The 21979-nt window shown below is 38.0% G+C and overlaps 1 protein-coding gene across 4 annotated transcripts in view; it reads right to left on the reverse strand.

The window, feature by feature from the left end:
- Zdhhc21 (zDHHC palmitoyltransferase 21) overlaps window positions 1-21979 on the reverse strand; it is a 57580-nt gene that overhangs the window by 13675 nt on the left and 21926 nt on the right. For all 4 annotated transcript variants that reach the window (XM_076564437.1, XM_042271357.2, XM_042271358.2 and 1 more), the window contains 3 exons: window positions 21113-21224; window positions 17835-17973; window positions 6869-6985 (listed from right to left, as the gene is read on the reverse strand). In XM_076564437.1, the coding sequence (XP_076420552.1) occupies window positions 6869-6985; window positions 17835-17973; window positions 21113-21224 (368 nt within the window). The remainder of the gene's footprint in view (window positions 1-6868; window positions 6986-17834; window positions 17974-21112; window positions 21225-21979) is intronic.

The raw sequence follows: 21979 nt of genomic DNA on the forward strand, positions 1-21979 counted from the left end.
ACAGAGGGTGACTGTACACACACGTGCAGACACAGGGTGACTGTACACACACATGTGCAGACACAGAGGGTGACTGTGCACACACACATGTGCAGACACAGGGTGACTGTGCACACACACATGTGCAGACACAGGGTGACTGTGCACACACACACACATGTGCAGACACAGAGGGTGAGTGTGCAAAACGTGTTCTATCAGTAACCTCACAGTTACCAGGAAGCTGAAAGAACTAAAAATCCATGCTTCCAAGTGAAAACCCAAACCTAACTACTTTCACATTTTAACATCAATATTACACTTCTGAAGAGGTTTCTGGTTATCAATAACAGACAAGAGTTGGGGAACTGAAAGAGCCTTGGGACTAGGGCTCGGGAGATCACCAACAAACCAACAGAATGTAAGAGACTCTTGGCTCCCTTTGGCAAAGATAGAAAGTCAATATGCAGAAGAGTCATGCTTCTTCTATTATGTGTACAGTGCTCTGTCTGCCAGAAGAGGGCACCAGATTCCATTATAGATGGCTGTGAGCCACCATGTGGGTGCTGGCAATTGAACTCAGGACCTCTGGAAGAGCAGCCAGTGCTCTTAACCTCTGAGCCATCTCTCCAGCCCCACACATTTCTCGTAACCTCACAGTGCACATGAATTCAGACCATGAGGTGATAAAATCAACTTCTGGGGAAAATGCCTTGTAACAAGTTAACACAAAATGTTTAGCAGCACAGCAACATCAAGTATCTCTACATATAGGGGTCAAGGAGTCTATGCACTAACTATCCTACAAGCATTATCAAAGTTCATTTGAATGTTCAAGCAGTCTATCACACTGAGCAAAGAGAAGTGAGGTACAGAAGCACTTCTGCTCAGAAACACACTTACACAAGTCATTTAACTCCACACATAATTGGGATTACTACAAGAGAAACTAGTCTCTATAACATTCTTTATTATATCCACATACAAAGAAATATACCCAGTGTTAACATAGAGCATGAAAAGCATCTAAGAAACATAATAAACTTTGGCAATATTTTTAGGGTTTTAAGACAACACCGAGGAGATATGCCATATAAATTTACAATTGGAAATGCTGTATTAGAAATACATTTTGTAAACTAGATATAATTTAGAAAGGAAAGCAAAAATGCCAGTGATCTCCCTTTAAAGAAAGACGCGGGCTACAAGAACCCGCACATGTGCAGTGAGTGCCGCGGCAAGCTCAATGCTGAGCACGATGTGCACACAGACTGCACTAACTCAATTCACCGACACACTGACATTTGGCAAAACTCAATTATAAAGATCGACAATTCCAAGCCTACATTTCTGGATACATATTTAAAAGCAAGAAAATCCATTAATTGATTAATAAAATGTTACTTAATAGCTAATCTCCTTTAATCTGATTTAGCATTTTGAACATGAGATACTTTTCATTGCATGAGATTAACTCCAGTTAAATTAAGTCACCATCTTAGTTACAGGCCTATTCTGTGAAGAGACACCACACCCAAGGTAACTCTTAAAAAACAAAGCACTGAATTGGAGCTTGCTTACATTTGCAGAGCAACATGCTAGGGAGCATGGCAGCACACAAGCATTCATGGTGCTGGAGAAGTAGCTGAGAGTTCTATGTCCTGATCCAGAGAGAGACAGAGAGACAGAGACAAAAAAAAAGACTGACTGGGCCAGACATAGGCTTTTGAAAACTCAAAGCGCACCCTCAGTGACGCACTTCCTCTAACAAGGCCACCCCCCCCCCCAGTCCTTCTAATCCTGTCAAAGAGTTCCACTCCCTGGTGACTAATTATTCAAATACATGAACCTATAGGGGCCATTCTACTTCAAACCACCACAGTCACCCATGTACTAATGATTCTTTCTATAAGCAAATGTTGACTACAAATCAAACATGGGTCAGTAGGTAGGTATAAGGAGAAATATTTTATGTAATGATTTTAAAAGTTATCTTTTGTATTCAACTAGAATAGCATCTGTGAGACCAAGGCAACAGTCACTTAGCTCTTACAAAGCTGCAGCTCAAGACATCTTCCTCATCCTACCCTGACCTCACCACACTGAGCAACCAATGCACTGTGTTCCGAAGATGGCGGCAGAGGCTCACACTAGCACACGAACTCCTGTGCCCAGGAGACAGAAATGCTTGTACACAGAATTAAGACAAATTGACTCCTCCGATGTCAACTACATTAATAACAACATCACTGTCTACTTCATTCAGATACAAGAGCAAAAGAGCTAAGTCTCAGTGAGGGCCGCTAAGAGAACCTATTTTCTGAATAAAGGAAACAGCATCAAAGCCAACTGCTTTTGTAAACATGACTTCCAATTCAGTCAGAGCACACAACACATACATTTAAAGCCTAATTTAAATCAAATCTGAAAATAAAGTAAACCCTTAAAATTCTGCTTCAGATTAGTCAGTTTACTAGAAATACCTGATTGTGTTGCGATCCTCTAATTTGGAAATGAAATTATGGGGATGGGGGAGTATTGATTCCAGGTTAAAGAAAACAGTGGGGAAATAATTACTAAACACTGGAACCCTGTTTCTCTGAAACCTTAGGTGAAAGTACAGGAGCCAGGATTTGTTGTACTCATTTCTTGCTTAATAGACCTACATTCAAGCTGTGAAACTCCAACTCTCCATAAGGAAAAGATATTCTTTCTTCCCAAAGAATCTTTTGCATATGGGAGCACAGGGGTGGGAGAGGAAAATGACTTCTGTGGAATGACTGGGACTTACTTCTCCACTGCTCTAATGTGATCTTCAAATCCACCACTAGCTCATGGGGTGTGCTCATGAATCTGTGCATTCAGATATGAGAAAAGGGATCCAGAGATGAAGCCTATAGGCAAGCTTAGTTTAATAAAAAATAGAACAGAACAAGTATTTATGAAGAAGGGAAGCATAGTCTATATTTTTAACTTCAATGTTTTAAATGTTATTTTGTACAGATGCTAATAATTCCTTAGATTTAAAAGTCACACTCCGAAGAAGACATGACAACTGTAAACAGCTAAGCCTCTCTGAATCAGCAAGGAGAGGAGTACCTTCTGAAACCATTACCCATTTAATCCAGTAAAGAGCAGGGCTTGATGCTCACCATGACAACCCAGGGAAGTGGACTTACAATGTCCTGTAATGTCTTTCCTTCTCTGTGTGGTGTTTGTGTGAATGTGTGCATGTGTGCACACTCATGTAAAGGTCAGAGATGGATACCAGGGACCTTTCGCAGTCACTCTCCACTTTGGTTTTGAGGCAGGTGCTCTCAGTGAACCTAGAGCTCACTAACTCAGTTAGACTGGATGGCCAATGAATTCCAGGGCTCCACCTGCTTCCCTCTTCCAACACAAGGGCTACAGATGTGTGCTGCCCCACCTGGCTTTTATTTAGGGTTCTGAGAACCCAAACTCTGGTCCTCACACTTGGGCTACTGAATGAGCTATCTCCTCAACGCAACTCAGAACAATTTCCATTATAACCATTTGCATTTGCAAGCAAGGACAGGGTTAAATACCAGACTGACAAAATCTATTCCCTCCCTCTCAGCACTTGCATCTGTTTCTGAATGTTTCATAGTTGCTGTATTTTTGTGTGGTTTCTACTCAGTTTAGAAATGACCTATCGGAACTCAATTTCCCTGCTTAATACAATATTTAAAAATATATATACAATCTGAAAATAATTATTAACATGTCACACTGTGATAGTATCAGGCGAGAACCAAGCAAGTAACAAATAGCTCACTTATTATGTTCAACTCAGAATGCTCAAACTTTATAGTGGAGGCCCTTTACAAAGCTTGAAATAGTTGCCATCAAAGTATAGTGTTGGAAGTTAATGGGGATTCACAAGGGGAAGGAAGTTGCTACTCAGCCACAAGCCCCTGCCAGCCCTCAGGAGTGATGGGCACTTTTAGCTGAATGTTTCCACATGTCCACTCCTAACTATTAATAGTAAGAACAGGGATCAGAAAATTTCTGTTTGAGGGATTTAAATATCCACTACAAATTCTGGCAAATTCAAAGTTGGAAATTAAGCAATGTACATAACTTGTTGATATGTCTTCTGAATTAGAAGCTCATCATTAAGTACTCATGAATGGGCATAACAGCAGAGAACAGAATTTTAGGGAAATAATCTTATCCTCAGCACTGTTCCTCATAGCCATGTCACTTAGTATCACTACCAAAGGGTATTAGGAATATTTACATGCAATGGTTAAAAAAAAATAAAAAATAAAAAAGATTAAAACAGACATGTCACAAAGCCCCATGGAATGTCAGTAAGCATATAGTGTTCAACACCATCATCAGAGAAACGCAAATGGAAAAAAGTACTATTCCAAACCACCAAAATAGCTACAATTACCAAGACTGTCATCAAGAGATGGCAATGATATGGAGCAACAGAAATTCTCATGCACTGTTGGAGGAATGCGCCTCACTTGACAAAAGGTCCAACAGTAGGGGTGCGAGGGGCAGGGGGAAGATGGGCTTCATGTGACCCAGTATTTCACTTCTGGAACAAGTTTACTATTGCAGAAAGAAACTCTACACCCCTATCTGTCATCTTCAGTCTCCAAACCCTATGCAATCAGTATGCCATTTCTTCCTCTAGGTATCTATTCTTCATATCCCATACAAATAGATTTGCTGAAGTATGTGATCTTTAAGTCCACCTGTCTTCAAGGTTATATGTGTGGTATCATGTACCAGCACTTCATTCTTTTCATATTCTCATGGACAAATCACAATTCTGGCATCTATATAACCAACAGTGTTGGACGTCCTCCTGTCTAGGGCTCCTCAGAATAAAGCTGCTGTGTATACACATGCCCATCTTTATCCTGGATATGGAAATGGAACTGCTGAGTCTAAAGAAGAACTCTGTGCTTCTCTGTTTAAGGAACTATGGAGCTGCTCTTTGCAACACTGCACAATGTCATACTGCATCAGTGTGTGAGGACCAACTGAGTTCTAAGTCCACTCACACTGCCTTGAATAGAAGCACAAAAGTTTGTCATTTTGTTGAAGTCCAACCATTTTTCTCTGGTAGTTTTCACTTTGGGTGCTCTAAGATTATCGGTTATGTTTTCTTCTGAGAGTTATTTTCTAGCTTCTACACTTCAGCACTACAATCCATTCTGAGATAACTTTTTCCTTATACCATGAAGCATAGAGACTATCTTATTCTTTTGCATGTAAATATCTAGCGGTCCCAGAATCATTTGTTGAAGACTAATCTTTTCTGTACTGAACAGTCTTGGCATATTTTTTTTAATCAAAAATCTATTGGCTATACATATATACTCTGCTGGCCCTCCATTTTCATGAGTTCTGTATTTGTGGATTTAACTAACCATGGGCTAAGAATACCAGGAAGAAACTTTACCCACAGTGAACATGCAGAGACTTGTCTAGACATCCTACCCTAAACAACTTGCACAGGATAGCAACAATTTATATAACATTGGTATTGTAGTAGGTATTATAAAGGATAGAGGGAGATGTATGTGCAAATACTATGCTATTCCAATATGGGATATTAGCACCTACTGCAGATTTGGTATCCACAGGGCATTCTGAAACCAATTCTCTACAGATAGCAAGGGACTGTATAGTTCTCAATTCTAGTTCATGTACATATATGTCCATCCTCAGGTCAGTACCACAATTCTTGAATACTGTTGCTTAATGGTAGGCTTTAAGGTTTTCTTTCCTTACTTTATGCATTATATGCTGGTAAGCACTTAAATGACCATATGCAATATAGATGTTAAACATAATGCAATGTTGCAGCCCCTCTGAGCATGTTTACATACATTCAAATGCACAGCTTGTACAAGGTTATTTTGACAAGGTTGGTCAAAAGGAATGTACATCTTAAATTTTGAGAGGCATTGACAATTCACCTTCCAACAAGGTTAAGTCAAATTATACTCCTTCCAATAATATTTAAGAAGCCCACGTGACCTACTTTTCTCCAATAGAGAGTATTCTTTTTTCAATCCCTACAATTTTTCTGATTTTCCAATCTCTTTTGTCATGATAAAAGGATGTGAATATTGTTCTTCTAAAACATGACTGATACCATAGCAAGTACACCAGTCTTCTCTCTCATTACTTCTCTAACTACACTCTCTAACTGACCTAAGAAACACATGTAATAAATGCACCCATGAAAAGAACAGTACCTGACACTGTCAAGTGGTTGATGGAATGTTCCAATTACGTGGTATGAAAAATGACTGCATCCAATGTAGAGGAATGTCAGAGTAGACTTGACATTCCTTCAAGACTTTTTTCCATATCAAATATAAAAGGAGGAGCTGTCAGTCTTTTAGACATACTAAACAGTGATAATGACTTATTAATTTAGTTTGCCCATCAATAAATCAATTAGGACATCGAAAGAATGGTTTAATTACTAGTAAAATGTTTGTCTTCACAATCGGGGAATTTATCTTAAACTATTTAAAGGAAAACATAATGTTGAAATAGTGTTATTTGTAACACAGGAAAACAAAATGATCAGTGTGGTATAAAAGGAAGATTAGAAAAAATTAGTACACACTAAATGCTAATAATAGAAAAAAAGTATATGTCATTATTAAGACTATAAACACAAGGTCTGCTGTCATATAAAAAATACTCTGCTAATTTTTAAGAGGGATGCAAAATTTTATGTATACTTTATACATAATTAATAGTTGCAGGTAATATTCTCTTCTAACTTGTAAACTTCACATAACTTTTTAGTTATTACATCATCATTTAGTTATAACCACAATCACATCATCTGTTCATACATGTCAGTTTACATAAAAAATATACTTACTGTGATGATGCCAATCAGTTGTGTATAAAAGAGTCCTGTTATTCCAACTAACATAGTAATGCCCATAAAGGCAGCTAGTCTCATGATAGCCAGCTCATGCCGAACAACAAAGAGGTCCTACAAAGAGAAAGAAAGTCTTAAAAATGACTTGCAGAACTGCCTACAGTTGAAGTCATAACCAATATGTCATGCCTAAGTATTCCCCTTCCCACTTTAAAGAAACCACCTCCTCCTGTTCCATGTCATCAACACACAAATATTAGAAATTTTCAAAAATAACTTTAGAACTTACAACAAGAAAGTTGAACACTATAGGAGTTCACTACTGTATTGTATCTTTAAATAACAATCTCTCTCAATACCAGGGTTATAAGCTACTTTTTTTTTTAAACATTGTGGCAGAAAACAAAAATCAGAAAAGGTATGGCATGTTTGGTCCACAGCGGAAAGTTTGTTATTACACTGCCAAAATTTTGGAATGTACAGACATGATTTATAATATTAAAATTCAAGTGACCCAAATCCCTAATAATTGTCAAATTTAACCCCAATGAGGGAGAAACCTGCATAACAGTACATGGGACAGCCTCTTCAAGCGCACTCCATTCATTCTTCCATTTAGTCAGCCCTGTGACACACATGATAAGCAATAATGACTTGCCTTACACACTCCAGAACTACACTGGTACAACTCCCAAACATGCCACGCTGTACTACTGAAGGTGTGGGCACAGAGAACGGCAGAGATGGAAAGGAACATGGCGGGGAATAGGAACTGTGATAAGGCAGAGGTCATTTGGTCATTTCCAGGGAATGGAACTGAGGATTCTTAAAGTGAACTGCGTTCTAAGGACAGAAAAACAAAAAACACTTTACTTGTCATCATGGTTCCTGAACTTATCAGAGGGCGTCCAAGAATTAGGATTCTCCAGGAGCCTGTTGCTGTTAAACTTGGAAGTAAAACAGCCAGTTCTTAGATACAACAGGTGGAGGGAAAGATGCCCCAATACAACCATTGTGTGCTTATGGTCTTTTCCTTAAAAATGACTGCCCCATCCCCATGAGAACCAGCCTATCACTGAAAGATTTGGGTTGTTTTGTTTTCTAAGAAAAGAAATAAATCTGATCCCATCTGACATATCTAACATAGAGACTTGAGTTTTCAAAATGACTAAATACCCACCTTTATATGCAGAGATTAATGCTGATATGAAAATTCATTTTATAACAAAATACATTTTATTTTAATCTTAAAAATCTTTATAGCTGTATTATTTTTTCTGCATATTTGGGCCTTTTGTTTATTGTAGCTGGAGTTTTCTCTCTGGGTCCCAACAAGCCCTGGCAGTCAGACAGCCCACTTATAAAATAAACACACAGATGCTTATATTATTTAAACTGTTTGGCCTAATGGCTCAGGCTTCTTGCTAGCTGTTCTTATATCTTAAATTAACCATTTCTATTAGTCTATAAGTTGCCACATTGTTCGTGGCTTACCAGTACCTTACATCTCGCTTGTCATGGCGGCGGCTGGTACTGTCTCTCTACCTCAGCCTTCCACCTCCCAGAATTCTTCTCCTCCTTGTCCCGCCTATACTATCCTTCCTGCCTGGCTACTGGCCAATCAGCTCTTTATTTGTTATCCAATCAGAGCAACACATTCACAGCATAGAGAACATCCCACAGCAGTTTATTAATTCCAAAATATAGTTGGAGTGTTTAGAAGTTTATTATGTAACCCCTCTCCTCCTACAATCTTTGAAGGAACATAAATTCTTTCAGTCTCATTACATTCTAATGAAAATTTATATCTAAAGGGAAACTCACAATTTATACCTCTCTAGTGACTATCAATGAATGCCCAGAATCAAACATTACATTTTGTATATATGTATATACGTGCAACTTTGTTATCATTGAACAAATGCGACCAGCACCTGATTTCCAAGCAGACAGTGAATACTTAAGAAAAATGGTCTTGTTTGTCTTTCCATATTTTATCAGTAGGATTTCTAAAAAGGATGGTGCAATTCATAAGAAATGGGGTAACACATTTTCTTGTTAAATTCATAACTGAATGCAGCCCTGCAGTGTTTGGTAGCATTAAGACAGTGGCAACAGTGCTCCCAGGTTTTAACCATTTAAACTCAAGGAGACTGACAGTCTCCAATGAGAGAGCTGCTGTGTCTCCCATGTGAAATGCTACTCTATTTAGAACTCGACACCACAGAAACAGTCTCATGGAGACGTGCACAGCCATCCTGTTATTACAGCACATGCTCAGGGCTTGTACAAGGTTTCTATGTTCCATCTGTCAAGACAGAAAAGGAATCCACTGACACAAAGAACTGACAACTGTTAGATTATCTTGTTTTTGTCTACCAATATCTGTAAATGTTCTACAGACAACATCCCAGCAGTAAGTCAGTACACATGAACAAAGAAGCTAGATTACCTTCACACTAGCATTAATAGTTTATTTTTTCATATTGATCTTAACCCCACATTCTTCTTTGTTATATTTATCAAAATTTCATAAACTAAATACATATTTCATCAGTATTCTCCATTCTTCAGGGAGCATAACAAATAAGTGACCTTGTACATGATAAGAAAATGAAGATCATTAAGGCCTCAAGTATTGTAATGGCAATACACAGCTGAAGGAGTCAAATTACCTTTAAGGATGATTATACAAAAAAAAAAATGTTTTTTAATTATAAGATTTAGAAATATCCAAAGATACTTGCAATCAAATCTTCTTGGTTTTGTTTTGTTTTTGTTCTTTTTGTTTGTTTGTTTGTTTTTTGGTTTTGGTTTTGGTTTTTTGCCAAAAGCCTAGGCAAAGAATTGTGTGGCACAATTCTATGACAGACACTATTAGACATCCACCAGGTGGGATAGCAGTAATGTATCTTGCTAGCAGAAGAGTCTGGATGGCCACTGCACATTATTTATTTCCCTCTTAGGAATACTGGCAGCAAGTCCTTTGTTTCAATTCTCCCTCCTCGTCCCCTTCTGTTACCCCTGCTCTCATATCATTAAATGTAGTTTGTATAATTTTGACCTTCACATAAAAATAACTATAAAAGAATCAATCAGAAGTTAATTTGAATCTACTTCATCTAAAAATAATTTTAAAAGCATAATTTTAGAACTGAAGTGGCATTCCACAAATGATTAGCTGTGTAACTCCTACTTTAACACTACAAACTATTTACTTAAAAATACGGATTTTCCCTCTCATAGACAGTAATTACCGTCTACAATATCTAGTAGGCAGTGGGTATACATTTTTTAAAAATTAAACTATATGACATTTTTATAAGATAGAATGAGCAGTTTTTATGTTAGATAAAAATATTAAATGCAGGCTGCCTCAAAGGAAAAAAAAAGAAATCATCAATGTATGAATCTATTGACTTGTCATTCTTTTAATAGCAAATTTTGTACTGTGATAGTATAGTTCAAATCTATACTTACATCTTTTAAAATGCCAGGATAAAATTGCCTGGAAACCTTCTGGATGCACCAGGCACGGTGGCATTTACCTACAATGCTTGCACTTGGGGTGGAGGCAGGGGAACCAGAAGTTTAAGGTCGCCCTGGGCTACATAGCAAGTTTGAGGGCAGCTGAGGCTACGTGAGACCCTGTCCCTCCCAACCCTGGAAACAAAGCTCTTTGAGAGGAAACAGAAGCCGTATTTGCAGGCTCATGCTTGCTACGCCAGAAGTGTCGGCCCAATCACCTTGTCAGACCTGTGAACAGATAAGCACAGAGTCTCCGCCACCTTACCAGTCTCAGGGACACTCCAAAAGATGTTTCCCACTATTCCAAGTATACACAAGTCAGAATTACCCAATCTAAGATAAAAGTTGGAAAATACATGACTGATGAAAGATTTATGCCCCAGATATAACTTAAGAACATTTACTCTAAATACAGTGATACCTTCCTTCATATTTCATTAAAAATCTGCAGTTTTCTTTTGTTTCAGTAATACACTAAGTGACTAAAAATCTGCTGATGAAACTCTTATAAATAAGTATGTGTAACAGTCACATACAGACCTTGGCCAAAGATTAAAGTTCATCTTCTTCAATATTCATTTAATTTAATTAGAATAGTAAATGATCTTACCAACAATGGGTTTGTTAAATCCTATAATAATTTTTATCCCAATAATTAAAGTAAGACATCAGTTTCAAGAGTTTTAAGAAAAACCCAACATTACACTGTCATGAAAAAGTTAAACAAATTCAGTGCCTAACATTTTAAAGGCTTTTCTAGACTTAAAGCTTATACACTTTACACATTTTCCCAAACTGATTATTTCATCCTATTTGTTTAAAAACTGAGCCTGTTACTCAAGTTTCTGAAAATTTCTAGACACCCATTTATTATTTTCTTACACTAATTGCGATCTTTGGAATTTTTTAACTTAAGATTTATTTATTTTACATCATGTACCTGAGTCTTTTGCCTGCATCCTTGTATGTACACCAAATGTGTGCCTGGTGCCCAGGGAGCCCAGGGGAAGGTGGTCAGATCCCTGACAACATCGGCTACAGATAATTCTGAGCCACTAGAGGAGTGCTGGGAACTGAGCCTGGATCCGGCAAGAGCAGCAAGTGCTCTTATACACTAAGCCATCTATCCAGTCCCTGGAATCTTTAAACTACTGTTTTCAATGAGGATAAATCATATAAATTCTTTTTTTTTTTTTTTTTTTTTTTAGCTCATGGGCTGTCCTTAGCAGAAGGCCTACAATATAAATCAGTTTAAGAAAGAAATCCTATTTGGGGCATCAATTCATGTTGAACTATGCCATTATACTCCTATACCTTCCTTCCCTCAACAACGGGTATGTTCAAGTATTTCCCAAACTTCACGAGTAGCCAGGAAAGGTGGTATCCTGAAGGTAAATATCGAGATGAAGCACGGGGCGGGGAGCGCAGTCCAGTGCGGAAGGGCTTGTCGATCATGCACAGAACTTAGGCTCACTCCCCAACACTACAGGGGGAAATGAGACTCTTTTTTTAAAGCATGAAGTTACTGTAAGAAAAAGAAAAACCAGGGATAACTGCAAAGAAACTAAAATAATCCATTTCAGAAAGAGGTCTCCTAGAAACAGAAAATAAAAAATGGAAAATTAGATTCCCAAATGGTTCATTACCCAGAATTTGCAAACAGCCTGCTTTCTCTCAATTTTCTTTTTCAAGAGTTATTCATAATCTACCAGCTTCTCACCAACACTGGTCAAGTGCCATTCACAGGCAATTCTATTCTTTTAAGTGAATAAACACCTTCATCTTCAAAACTAACAGGCACCTGAGAGTTGGTAACACTTTGTTTCCCAGCCTAGAAGACCAGCTTTCAGCTTTGGATCTAAAAGGAGAAAAGACACTCTGCTGCCACCTATCTACCTGAAAGGGGATCCAATCCAGAAAAGCAGGTAGACACTCTGCACTTCTCTCGGGACAAAAGCAAAAGATTCAAGTCAAGCACACACTTGCTGCACAAAGGATGCCCAGCACTCATTAACTCCAAAGGGCCTGGACCTCTTATCTCACATCTCAAGTAATCAGGGGACAGAAGGTGGATGAAAGAGGGCTGACACTATCTGGCCAGCTGTCCATACATTCTCAACAGCAGGACACAGGTTTTTATTGGTCATAGGAAAAATGAAAAGGGTATGAAGAAGGTCCTACAAAAAAATACATACATATGGACTAGAATTACTGTTAAGGTCAACGTGGTAATGGTGACTTCCCTACTGAAATTAGTGGTAATGCTTTACAATGTCATCTTCAAAAGGACTTCTATAAAAAACAGTGTACTATTACTTAGCCCAACAATACTTGCTACAGTCAGTATTTTATAGCAGATTTAACCCCAAAGTTGACCATTCCACTAAGCCTCTTGTAGTTTTCTTGTCTCACACTGTTTTTCTTCTTTCTGTTTTGCTAATCTCTTTCTCACTATAAAGTCTGTCCACAGCCCAACAGTACTCAAACCTTAGGGCCACATGCATTTAAAACTCTACAGAACTCTATTTATATAGATTAGGGCATCTTGGTGTTGCACAATTAGGCTGAAGAAGGATGCCCCAACATTGCAGAGGAACTTTGGGTGACTGTCCAGGCAGTCAGCTTTCTCTGTCATTCTAGATTTTTAGAAGTTGCTTACAATGCTCTTCCTGTTTACTTAGGTAATATTATATCCTTCTGGGGTCTTTGGTGTAGTTGAAGACTAGATAGTTATAATTATAATTTGCCTTGGTTATGATAAAAAGATAAATTAGATATGAAACCTTAGACTTACAAATATAGGATAGATGGAATATTTTCTTTAATTTTGCAACATACAAATAAACCATATAACTGTAATTCCTGTTTGATAACTTTTCTATTATGTATAATTTTACTATGTTAAAGTTAAAAACTCTCCTTTTTGATGAGACAGAAAAGGGGAAGTGCTGTGGGGGTGTCTTTATGTACGCTATGAATATGTGTTGCTATGACTGATTAATAAAGAAGTTGCTCTGGCCTATGGCGAGTGAGGTTATAGCCAGGCAGGAAATCCAAAGAGAGATAGAAAGTAGAAAGACAGAGGCAGAGGAGATAACAGCTACTGTCCAAGGAGAAGCAAGATTCCAGCAGACTGGTAAGCCATGGCCATGTGGCAACTTACGGATCAACAGAAATGGGTTAAGTTATAAGAGCTAGCTAGCAAGAAGCCTGCCATAGGCCATACAGTTTGTAAATAATATTAAGCCTCTGAATGATTATTTTATAAGCAGCTGTGGGACCACAGGGATGGGTGGGACTGGAGAAACTTTTGACTATAGACAATGGAAATAATTTTTAACTGAAAGCAATTGTTCATCTGTGCTAACCTGTGCTAACCAATAAACCCTTCAAAATGGAAGAAATGAAGATACTTTCAGGATTATAACTGGGATAATTTGTCCTAGGAGAGTTGAAGTAAAGTAGTTCATACTGAGATTGACTATGTCAAATTCATGACAATCCTGACTCAGACTCCCAAGCCTGAGATCATATGAATAGACTGTCAGCCCTAGCTCAGAAAACATGTCTAAATAAGAACATGCAAGAGATTCCTCCATGGCATGTGACATGATCTTGGAAAGAATATTTCTAAGTTGCCATTCCATCACTTCTAACAGGAAGGTGAGCACAGGAAAAAAAAGATAAACTATTAAGCAATCCACTTAATGCCAATGTGCTTGAAAAAGCTTAGGCTACAAGAAAAATGCTGTTCAACATTACTAAGCATAAACAACGGTAATATTCCTAGAGTTACTCTTACCAAAATAGCTTTACTATAATCAACGTTTTTGATAACTTGATTGTCATCTATTAATACTAAGATATTATTACTATTAAAAAAAAACCTGCATTATTCTTATCTGAGTTTCAAAAAACATAGCTTTGCATATTTTTTCCCTAGTATTTTTAATCTCTTGATATATTTTATACTGTTAATCTTTCTTCTAACATTCAGTATGTATGTACAAAAACACAGTACATGTATGAAAATACATTCAAATGCCACCTACAACCAGTTTCTCTACTTTAAAACATAATTCTTCCTCTAATTGACATTAATTTACCCAAAGTTCCTATCTTTCAAATTATTTGTGTGTGCACGCAAGTGTGCATGTTCACATGTGTGCAGGTCCATGTTCATGTAGGATGATACAGAGGACAACTTTAGGTATCATTGGGAAGGCCATATACCCACTTTGAGGCAGGGTCCCTCACTGGCCTAAAGCCTACCAATTAGGCTAGACCACTGGTCACAAGCTCCAGGCCCTCCTGTCCCCAACCCCAGCTCTGGGATTACAGTTGTGCAGCCACACAGGGCCACGAGGACTCTGCTCACTAAGCCATGTCCCATCTCCCTAATATTCAAGGAAAAGAATTCGTGCAATTTCAAATTTCTAAAGCTTCTACATAAGTATGATTGTGTCATTCTCTTTATTACTGGAATTTTTTCTGTCTGTCACCAAACCCCCAACAATCATTGTTCAATGATTTGTAATTTTTTCATAAAAATGAATAGGCTAAAGAAAATATTCTCTGCTTCTGAGAGTTTTAGTAAAGCCAATGTAATATAAGCTAAACATCCACTATTTACCAGGCATTTTTACATATATCATATTTTTTTCTTAGTTGCTTTAGTTTTTTGAGATAAGGTCTTATATAACCCAGGCTACCCTCAAAGTTACTATGTAGCTGAGGCTGACCCTCAATAGCTGATGCTCCTGCAATCAGCCTCCAAAATTCTAGGATTACAGACAAAATCCACCATGCCTGGCTGTATATGTTTATTAACTTATTTAGTTTCATTACTAGTCACACTTTTCAGAAAACAAAATTACAGATCAGAGGGGTTAAAGGTTATGCACATAAGAGAAGTTCAGCGTCTGAACCCAGAGTATCTGTTTTCAAAGTGACCCTTCCACTACTGTAGTCAGCAAGCTTAATATAGAGAGCCAGGTCTTTAATATTTCTGAGTTTTGCGAGCCATGCAGTCTGCCACCACCATTCAACTTGGTTGTAGCACAAAAGCAGTCACAGCCTATGCATGGAAACATGAGAATAGCTGTTTTGTTCCCCAGTAAAACCTACTAACAAAGTCAGCTAAATATGGAGATCCACTTAACCTGCAGAGGCAGAGGCTGCTGACCTCCGCTCTGCCCTGCAAGGTGGCCTCTCTTCATGATCTTTCCTCTCCACCGACTCCTCTTACATCTTTTCCCTCTCTTTTTGAAAAACTACAATCTTAACGCCCCTGAGGCTCAATTATAACACAAACAGTTTCCTTGGAAAACTCACATGTTCTAACTAACACCAATTATGCCACAGATTAACCTTAGCAAGATGAATCATTTCTAAAATTCTAATAGAAACAGGCACTGTATCTGCAGTGTAAAAATGCTAAAGACACACATTCACAAGCCTCTTTTCTGAAGGCTGAGGCAGGAAGACTACAGATTCCAAGCTTGGCTGGGCACCAGAGTGAGAGTAAGCTCAAGATCAACCTGGCCAGTCAGTGAGGCCTGCCTCCAAAGCAGCAGGCTGGGGCTACCGCTCAGCAGCCAAGCCTGTCTAGTGTGCATGGAGCTCGAGGGTTAACGACCAGTGACAACAAGAGGCAAGACTGTCTGCTGAATTTTATTCAGTTTTAATAACCGAATATTTAGTATTTAATAATCATATTTAATAATCACAATCCAATCACATTGAAGACAGAGCACCACTAAGGTCGGCAGCCACACATAACAGCCAAGTCGCAGAACAAGCCTGTGCACCAAAGCAACCACACACAGAACTGAGACTCCCATCACTCATATTTTATAGTTTAACAGCTCACCTGCACATGGCATTTCACATACAAAGACATAAACAGTGCAAATAGTAGAGAGAGAGAGAGTACCCCTCCACCTGTTCTTCTTTCTCGATCTTGTATCTCTGTACATGCACTCACATGCACACACTCTCTCTTTTCCTGCTTTCTACCACCTGTCTCTGTGTCCGTCTGTCTGTCTGCCTCTCTCTCTCTCTCTCTCTCTCTCTCTCTCTCTCTCTCTCTCACACACACACACACACACACACACACACACACACACAATTTTTTTAAATATAAGCAAAGTCCAAATAAAATGGAAAATAACATACAACTGTGTTTAATCCCAGCTTTGTAACCTAAACCAGTTGGGCAATCTCCCCTCCCTTTCTGTGTCCAGTACCTTTTTCATTCCATTTAGCCTCAATTTTCTCTTGTAAACATTAGGAACACTAAAGTGAGAAGTCCGCAGTACAGTGTTGACACAGTCAAAAACCAAAGGCTCTGGAGCTGCTAACAGCATCACCATGTAGGCAAGTCTGGGCATTGCTTAAATGACATGTACCTAAGGAAAACTCTAGAACAGTGGTTCTCAACTTGTGGGTTGTAACCTGTTTGGGGGTTGAAGGCCCTTTTCTCAGGACAGCCTGAGACTGTCCTGCATATCAGATACTAACATTATGGTTCATAACAGTAGCAAAATTAGTTATGAAGTAGCAACAGAAATAATTTTATAGTTGGGGGTTACCACAGCATGAGGAACTGTATTAAAGGGTTGCAGCATGAGGAAGGTTGAGAACCACTGCTCTAGAACATCCTAGAAATTCATCTTACTACTGAGGAGAGCTGGAGGCAGAAGAACAGGTATAGCAGCACGTGCCTGTAATCCCAGCACTTTAGGAGACTGAGCAGGAAGGCCGAGAGTTCATGGCCACCTTGGGCTACATGCCACGATCTAATCTTAAAAAACAAAAACAAAAAAGGGAGAAAGGAGTCCTCTTCTCAGAAAGTTAACTACTTTTGAGAACCTTTAAAAATTAAATTTATTATCCACACTCCAGGGCAGACCTACTGCTCAGGGAGAGCTGACCAACACAAAACAGACTCCATGTTTTATGTCCTCCTGTTTTGGTTATGGTCTGGTGGTCTTTGTTGTCTTGGTTTTTTGCTTCTGTTTTTGAAGGAACACACAGAGAGAAACACAAGAGAGAATGAGAACGTGAATTTGGGTAAGCATGAATTTGGGAAGGATCTGGGAGAAGTAGAGAAGAAATTTTTATAATAGTAAAAAAGTATAATAAAAAACTAATCTATATCTGTTTTTATTTTTTTAAAAAAATAAGAATTTCATACTTTTCCTTTGTAGTCATTATTTTAGGCTATTTTAAACTAAGACTTGTATACTAAAAGAGCTAGCATTCTGTTTTCTGAAGAAATCTACTCAGCACAAACAGCCGTAAGGAGACTTGTGTAGAAGGAACCAGAGACATCTTATCAGCCCCACTGCGGAGTCCACTGGTCTACAGACAGCTTTTGTTACAGCTGTACACCACAGCTGCTCGGACACCAGGGGACAGAAACGTGTCTTACCAAATTACGCTTTTTCAGCGGAAGGAAGTAGTAATAGTGGCAGAAAGAAAACATCAGTGCGTAGCACGTGAGAAGTTCGGTGTAGAAGCAGAGCTGCAGGAAGAGCCAGTGGTTGTCCTCACCCACACAGTTGTTTATCCTGGAAAAGAAAGACACACACACACTTCAGTAAGGTGCTCACATCAGGGTCAGGAAGGGAAGCCTCTCCCAAACCGAAAAGCCAGCTACTTAAAGATCCACATTTATAAAGTGCCTTCTCCTTCCAAAGGAAGCCAACTACTAAACCCTGTAGCTCCAGCAGCCCAGTGAGGCAGGAGAGCAGACACTGGTAGTCTCCTCATGTCAACGACATGGGAAGAGGAAAACAGCATTTAGGCCACTGGCCAAAGGCTATCCAGTTAGAAGAGAGTGAGGCCAAGAGGGCAAGAAGGAGAACCTCTCTCTGGCATTCCTGCCCTTCTACAGAGCACTCTAGCAAAATAGAGTAATTTGAATACTTTAGAGGAAAACAGCTCAAACTTGCTACTTGGATAGAATTGCAAGGCACATATTTTATTTTTATATTTTTTACTTTATAAAAAAAATTGACCCTTAGCTGCTGAAAATAAAAATGTATTCAAAACCACTTATACGTACTCTCTGTCAAAACAATAGCAAAGTCTAACTAGGAAGATGATGATGCTATAATCATAAATTGTCAAGGTTGATTTAAAATTAGTAAATGCTATTGTTACAAAATTAGCATATTTTAAGATTTCATAGAAAAATCTAATTTAAAATTCCAATATGAAACTATTTTTCTCAAAATTATATAAATGTTTTCCTTTCAAAATAGGACTATACTATCACCAAGGGAGTGTGAATATATATGTGTGTGTATATGTCTACATATGTATGTATATATATTTATATAAAGATATATGTGTGTCAAGTTCAATTTGTACCTTAAATTGTTATTTTTAAGATGTGTAGTTTTGCATTAGTTTTAAAAATCAAACATAGAACTGAGCTGAAATGCCTGTGGGTGGTTATCTGAGGCTACAGAGCACATACTTGATAAACAGGACAATTCAAAGCTTTGTTATCTTCAAGAGAGGCTTTAAGAGAAGTGAGCTCATTCATGCCTGAAAAGGCTCTCAGCTATTGCTGCCCCACCCCTCCTCTCCTCCACAGGCTCCAGAACAGGCTCTGAGACAGTATCTAAGGAGCCCTGACAGGTACAGAGCACTCCCATCCATCTGTCCACCTGAGCTTAAACTATTTAGAAAGGATGCTCAGAGACAAAAACGAAAGACGTTCAAGTGTCTGAGAGCTCACGATTGACTCTGAAGCTGTGACAGTTAAATGCTGAAGTTCTGAGAACATTAAGAAGCCCCTGCTTCCAATTAATACCATAGACACCCTCACTGGGACCGAAATTCAATGGAGGAAATCCCCAGCCTAGATCTGTCAACCTTCCTTGCTAATCTCCAATTTCTGTCTACTCCCCTCTCCTCCCACCAACACCTGAAACAGACACTAGAAGCAAGAAGCCTGGGGACAGAAATATCTCAACATCACACTTCAAGTTAAAGGGTGCTTCATTTCCCCACCAACAAGCTGGTCTTTACCTCTTAAAAATATATCACTAGTATTAACAGGCACATTGCCCAGACGATGTTTTTAAACTTTAAATTATGGCATTATTCTCTTGTAAGGAAGATTAACACCCAACTGTACCATGAATATTTAATATCATTTTAGTTCATCAGGAAAACTAATACAAAAAAAGTGCTATGACTTTTCAATGTGATTATCACTTATCTGAATGCAGATTTCACATAGTATTTTTCATTTTATTGTGGCTATAACTATCACTGAGGTTTAAAATAATTAATTGAGAACTGATCTATTTAAAATGTGAGGCACATTTTTTGAACACTGTATGACAGAATACAGTATCTTATACTAGACTTAGACAATTAAAAAACCTCAAGTACTTTTATTTAAAATGCTTTTCTGTTTTTCTAGTCTCTGGAAATCTATTAAAATAAACAGTTATAGTTAAAAAATACAATTTAAACTAAAATCTTGCAAATTAGCAATGCTATCAAAATATAGCTATAAATAAGAGAAAGTTATAATAAAGTTATTATAAATAAGGAAAGTGAAATTGATAAGCTCATTAAAGGTGAAGTGTCTTCTTCAGCCAAATGCAGGTAAATATATTTTTTTAAGTTAAAGGGGGCTATTATATAGTTAACTTCATATATATGTGCATGTATGTCTGTACAAATATATATGCACATATTTATAAAGTGCTATATCAGTTTATTAAGGCTATAACAATTTAAATATTTAAACAAGATCCAATGTTAAAGAAGCAGACTTAAATATAGTATCTTGCTAAAAGATTTTTGTGACAGCTTTGAAATGAAATAGAGTCAGAGCATTTGTGGGTTTTTTGTTTTGTTTTTTTTTTAAATCTACTTTTTAACAGAATGTCTTTAAATATTACAACAGAGCCCCCTATTGACCAAAAATATTGGCAGTTCCACAGAAACAGCTAATTAGCACTTACATATATCCAACACATACAAAATGTTAATAATATCCAACAGAAAATACTATAAAAGGCGTAAGGAGTGGAAGGGAGCTCTTAGCAAATCTGAAAAGTGTTGTTCTTCAACGAGTAAGAAAGAGGAATCTAAGCAGTGACCATTGTGGTTCAGAACCCCAGGAAGAGAAACAGCTGTTAGGTAAGTGCTTGCACACATCTGTCCATGTACCAAATGCTCTGCACAAATTGCCTCATTTGATGTGAGCACCTTAGTCCTCCTGTATATTTGGGTGTGTGTTAATTCTGAAGTTTTCTGCTCAAATGTCTTCTTGTTAGCAAAGATAAATCTCTACAGATAATTTACTCTGGAAGTTGCAAGAACCATTTTTTTTTTTTTTTTTTTTTTTTTTTTTGGTTTTTTTGAGACAGGGTTTCTCTGCGTAGCTTTGCGCCTTTCCTGGAGCTCACTTGGTAGCCCAGGCTGGCCTCGAACTCACAGAGATCCGCCTGGCTCTGCCTCCCGCAAGAACCATTTTTTATTAAAAGAATATTTAATGGAATGGCCTAAGTGTTATTTTTGCTTAAAGCTGGAAGGTTCTCAGATTGTTTTTATTTTCATTAACTAATCCTCCTGCCTCAGCTCCTGAGTGCTAGGATTACAGATGTGCACTAACATGATCAGGATGATTTCACCAGTAATGCTGTTGCTGTCTGTGAGCAATGACGGTCATCCACTCACCAAGGACAGTGGTGGTCCATCCTCCTCACACAGTGGCCACAGCGGCTGCAGTGATGGGAACGCTTTGGCCTCATCAGATTACACTTGTTGCACAGCTCCCAGAGCTCCCGTTCTAAGAAGGAGAGCAGACCCATTTAGGAGGACAGCAGGAGAGTGACGGTGAGACGCAGTTACAACAGTGAGTGATGCGGAGACTCAGCATCACTCTAAATTCCACAGGCTCTTCAACTTGTTTGAGTCTCCAAAGTAATCAAGTACCTTTGCCATAACTGCTGCTACGAGTTCTGTGTTTACACATTTCTATTTTAACCTTACAAAAATAAGAAATCATTATTTCAAAGTAAATGACAGAAAGCATGGTTCTGAAAAAATCATGAGAATATAAGTAAAATCTTATAAAATTCTACAATCAATCAAAAATTAGAATTATATATAAGTCAATTATTTATACAAAATATTTTATCTAAGAGCAATAAAGAAGAAATAAGACTAAGTCTTAGTTTCAGTAGAAAAATAAATTGAAATCAATCTTATAAATATTTCTCTGAAGCATTTTATTTTTTAATTATTAATGAATTAATTTGAACATGTGTATTAGAAACAGGCTGGTGGTCATATTGGGTTTAGAAGACACCCAATTAAAAAAAGTGAAGGTTAGAAATATCATTAGTATATAATGCAAATAAAAAGATGAGTTTTGTTTTTATGAGACAGGGTCTTGCTACAATGCAACCCAGGCAGGCTTTGAACTGCCAAAGCTCCTGTGACAGCCTCCTAGTACTGAAATCAGCTTTGCCTATTACCCAGTTAGTAATTTCCTTTGGGGTACTGGGAACAGTCTACAGTGACAGGTTTACAGAAGTGAAA

Source organism: Peromyscus maniculatus, chromosome 2 (genome assembly GCF_049852395.1).
Source record: "Peromyscus maniculatus bairdii isolate BWxNUB_F1_BW_parent chromosome 2, HU_Pman_BW_mat_3.1, whole genome shotgun sequence".
NCBI lineage: Eukaryota > Metazoa > Chordata > Mammalia > Rodentia > Cricetidae > Peromyscus > Peromyscus maniculatus.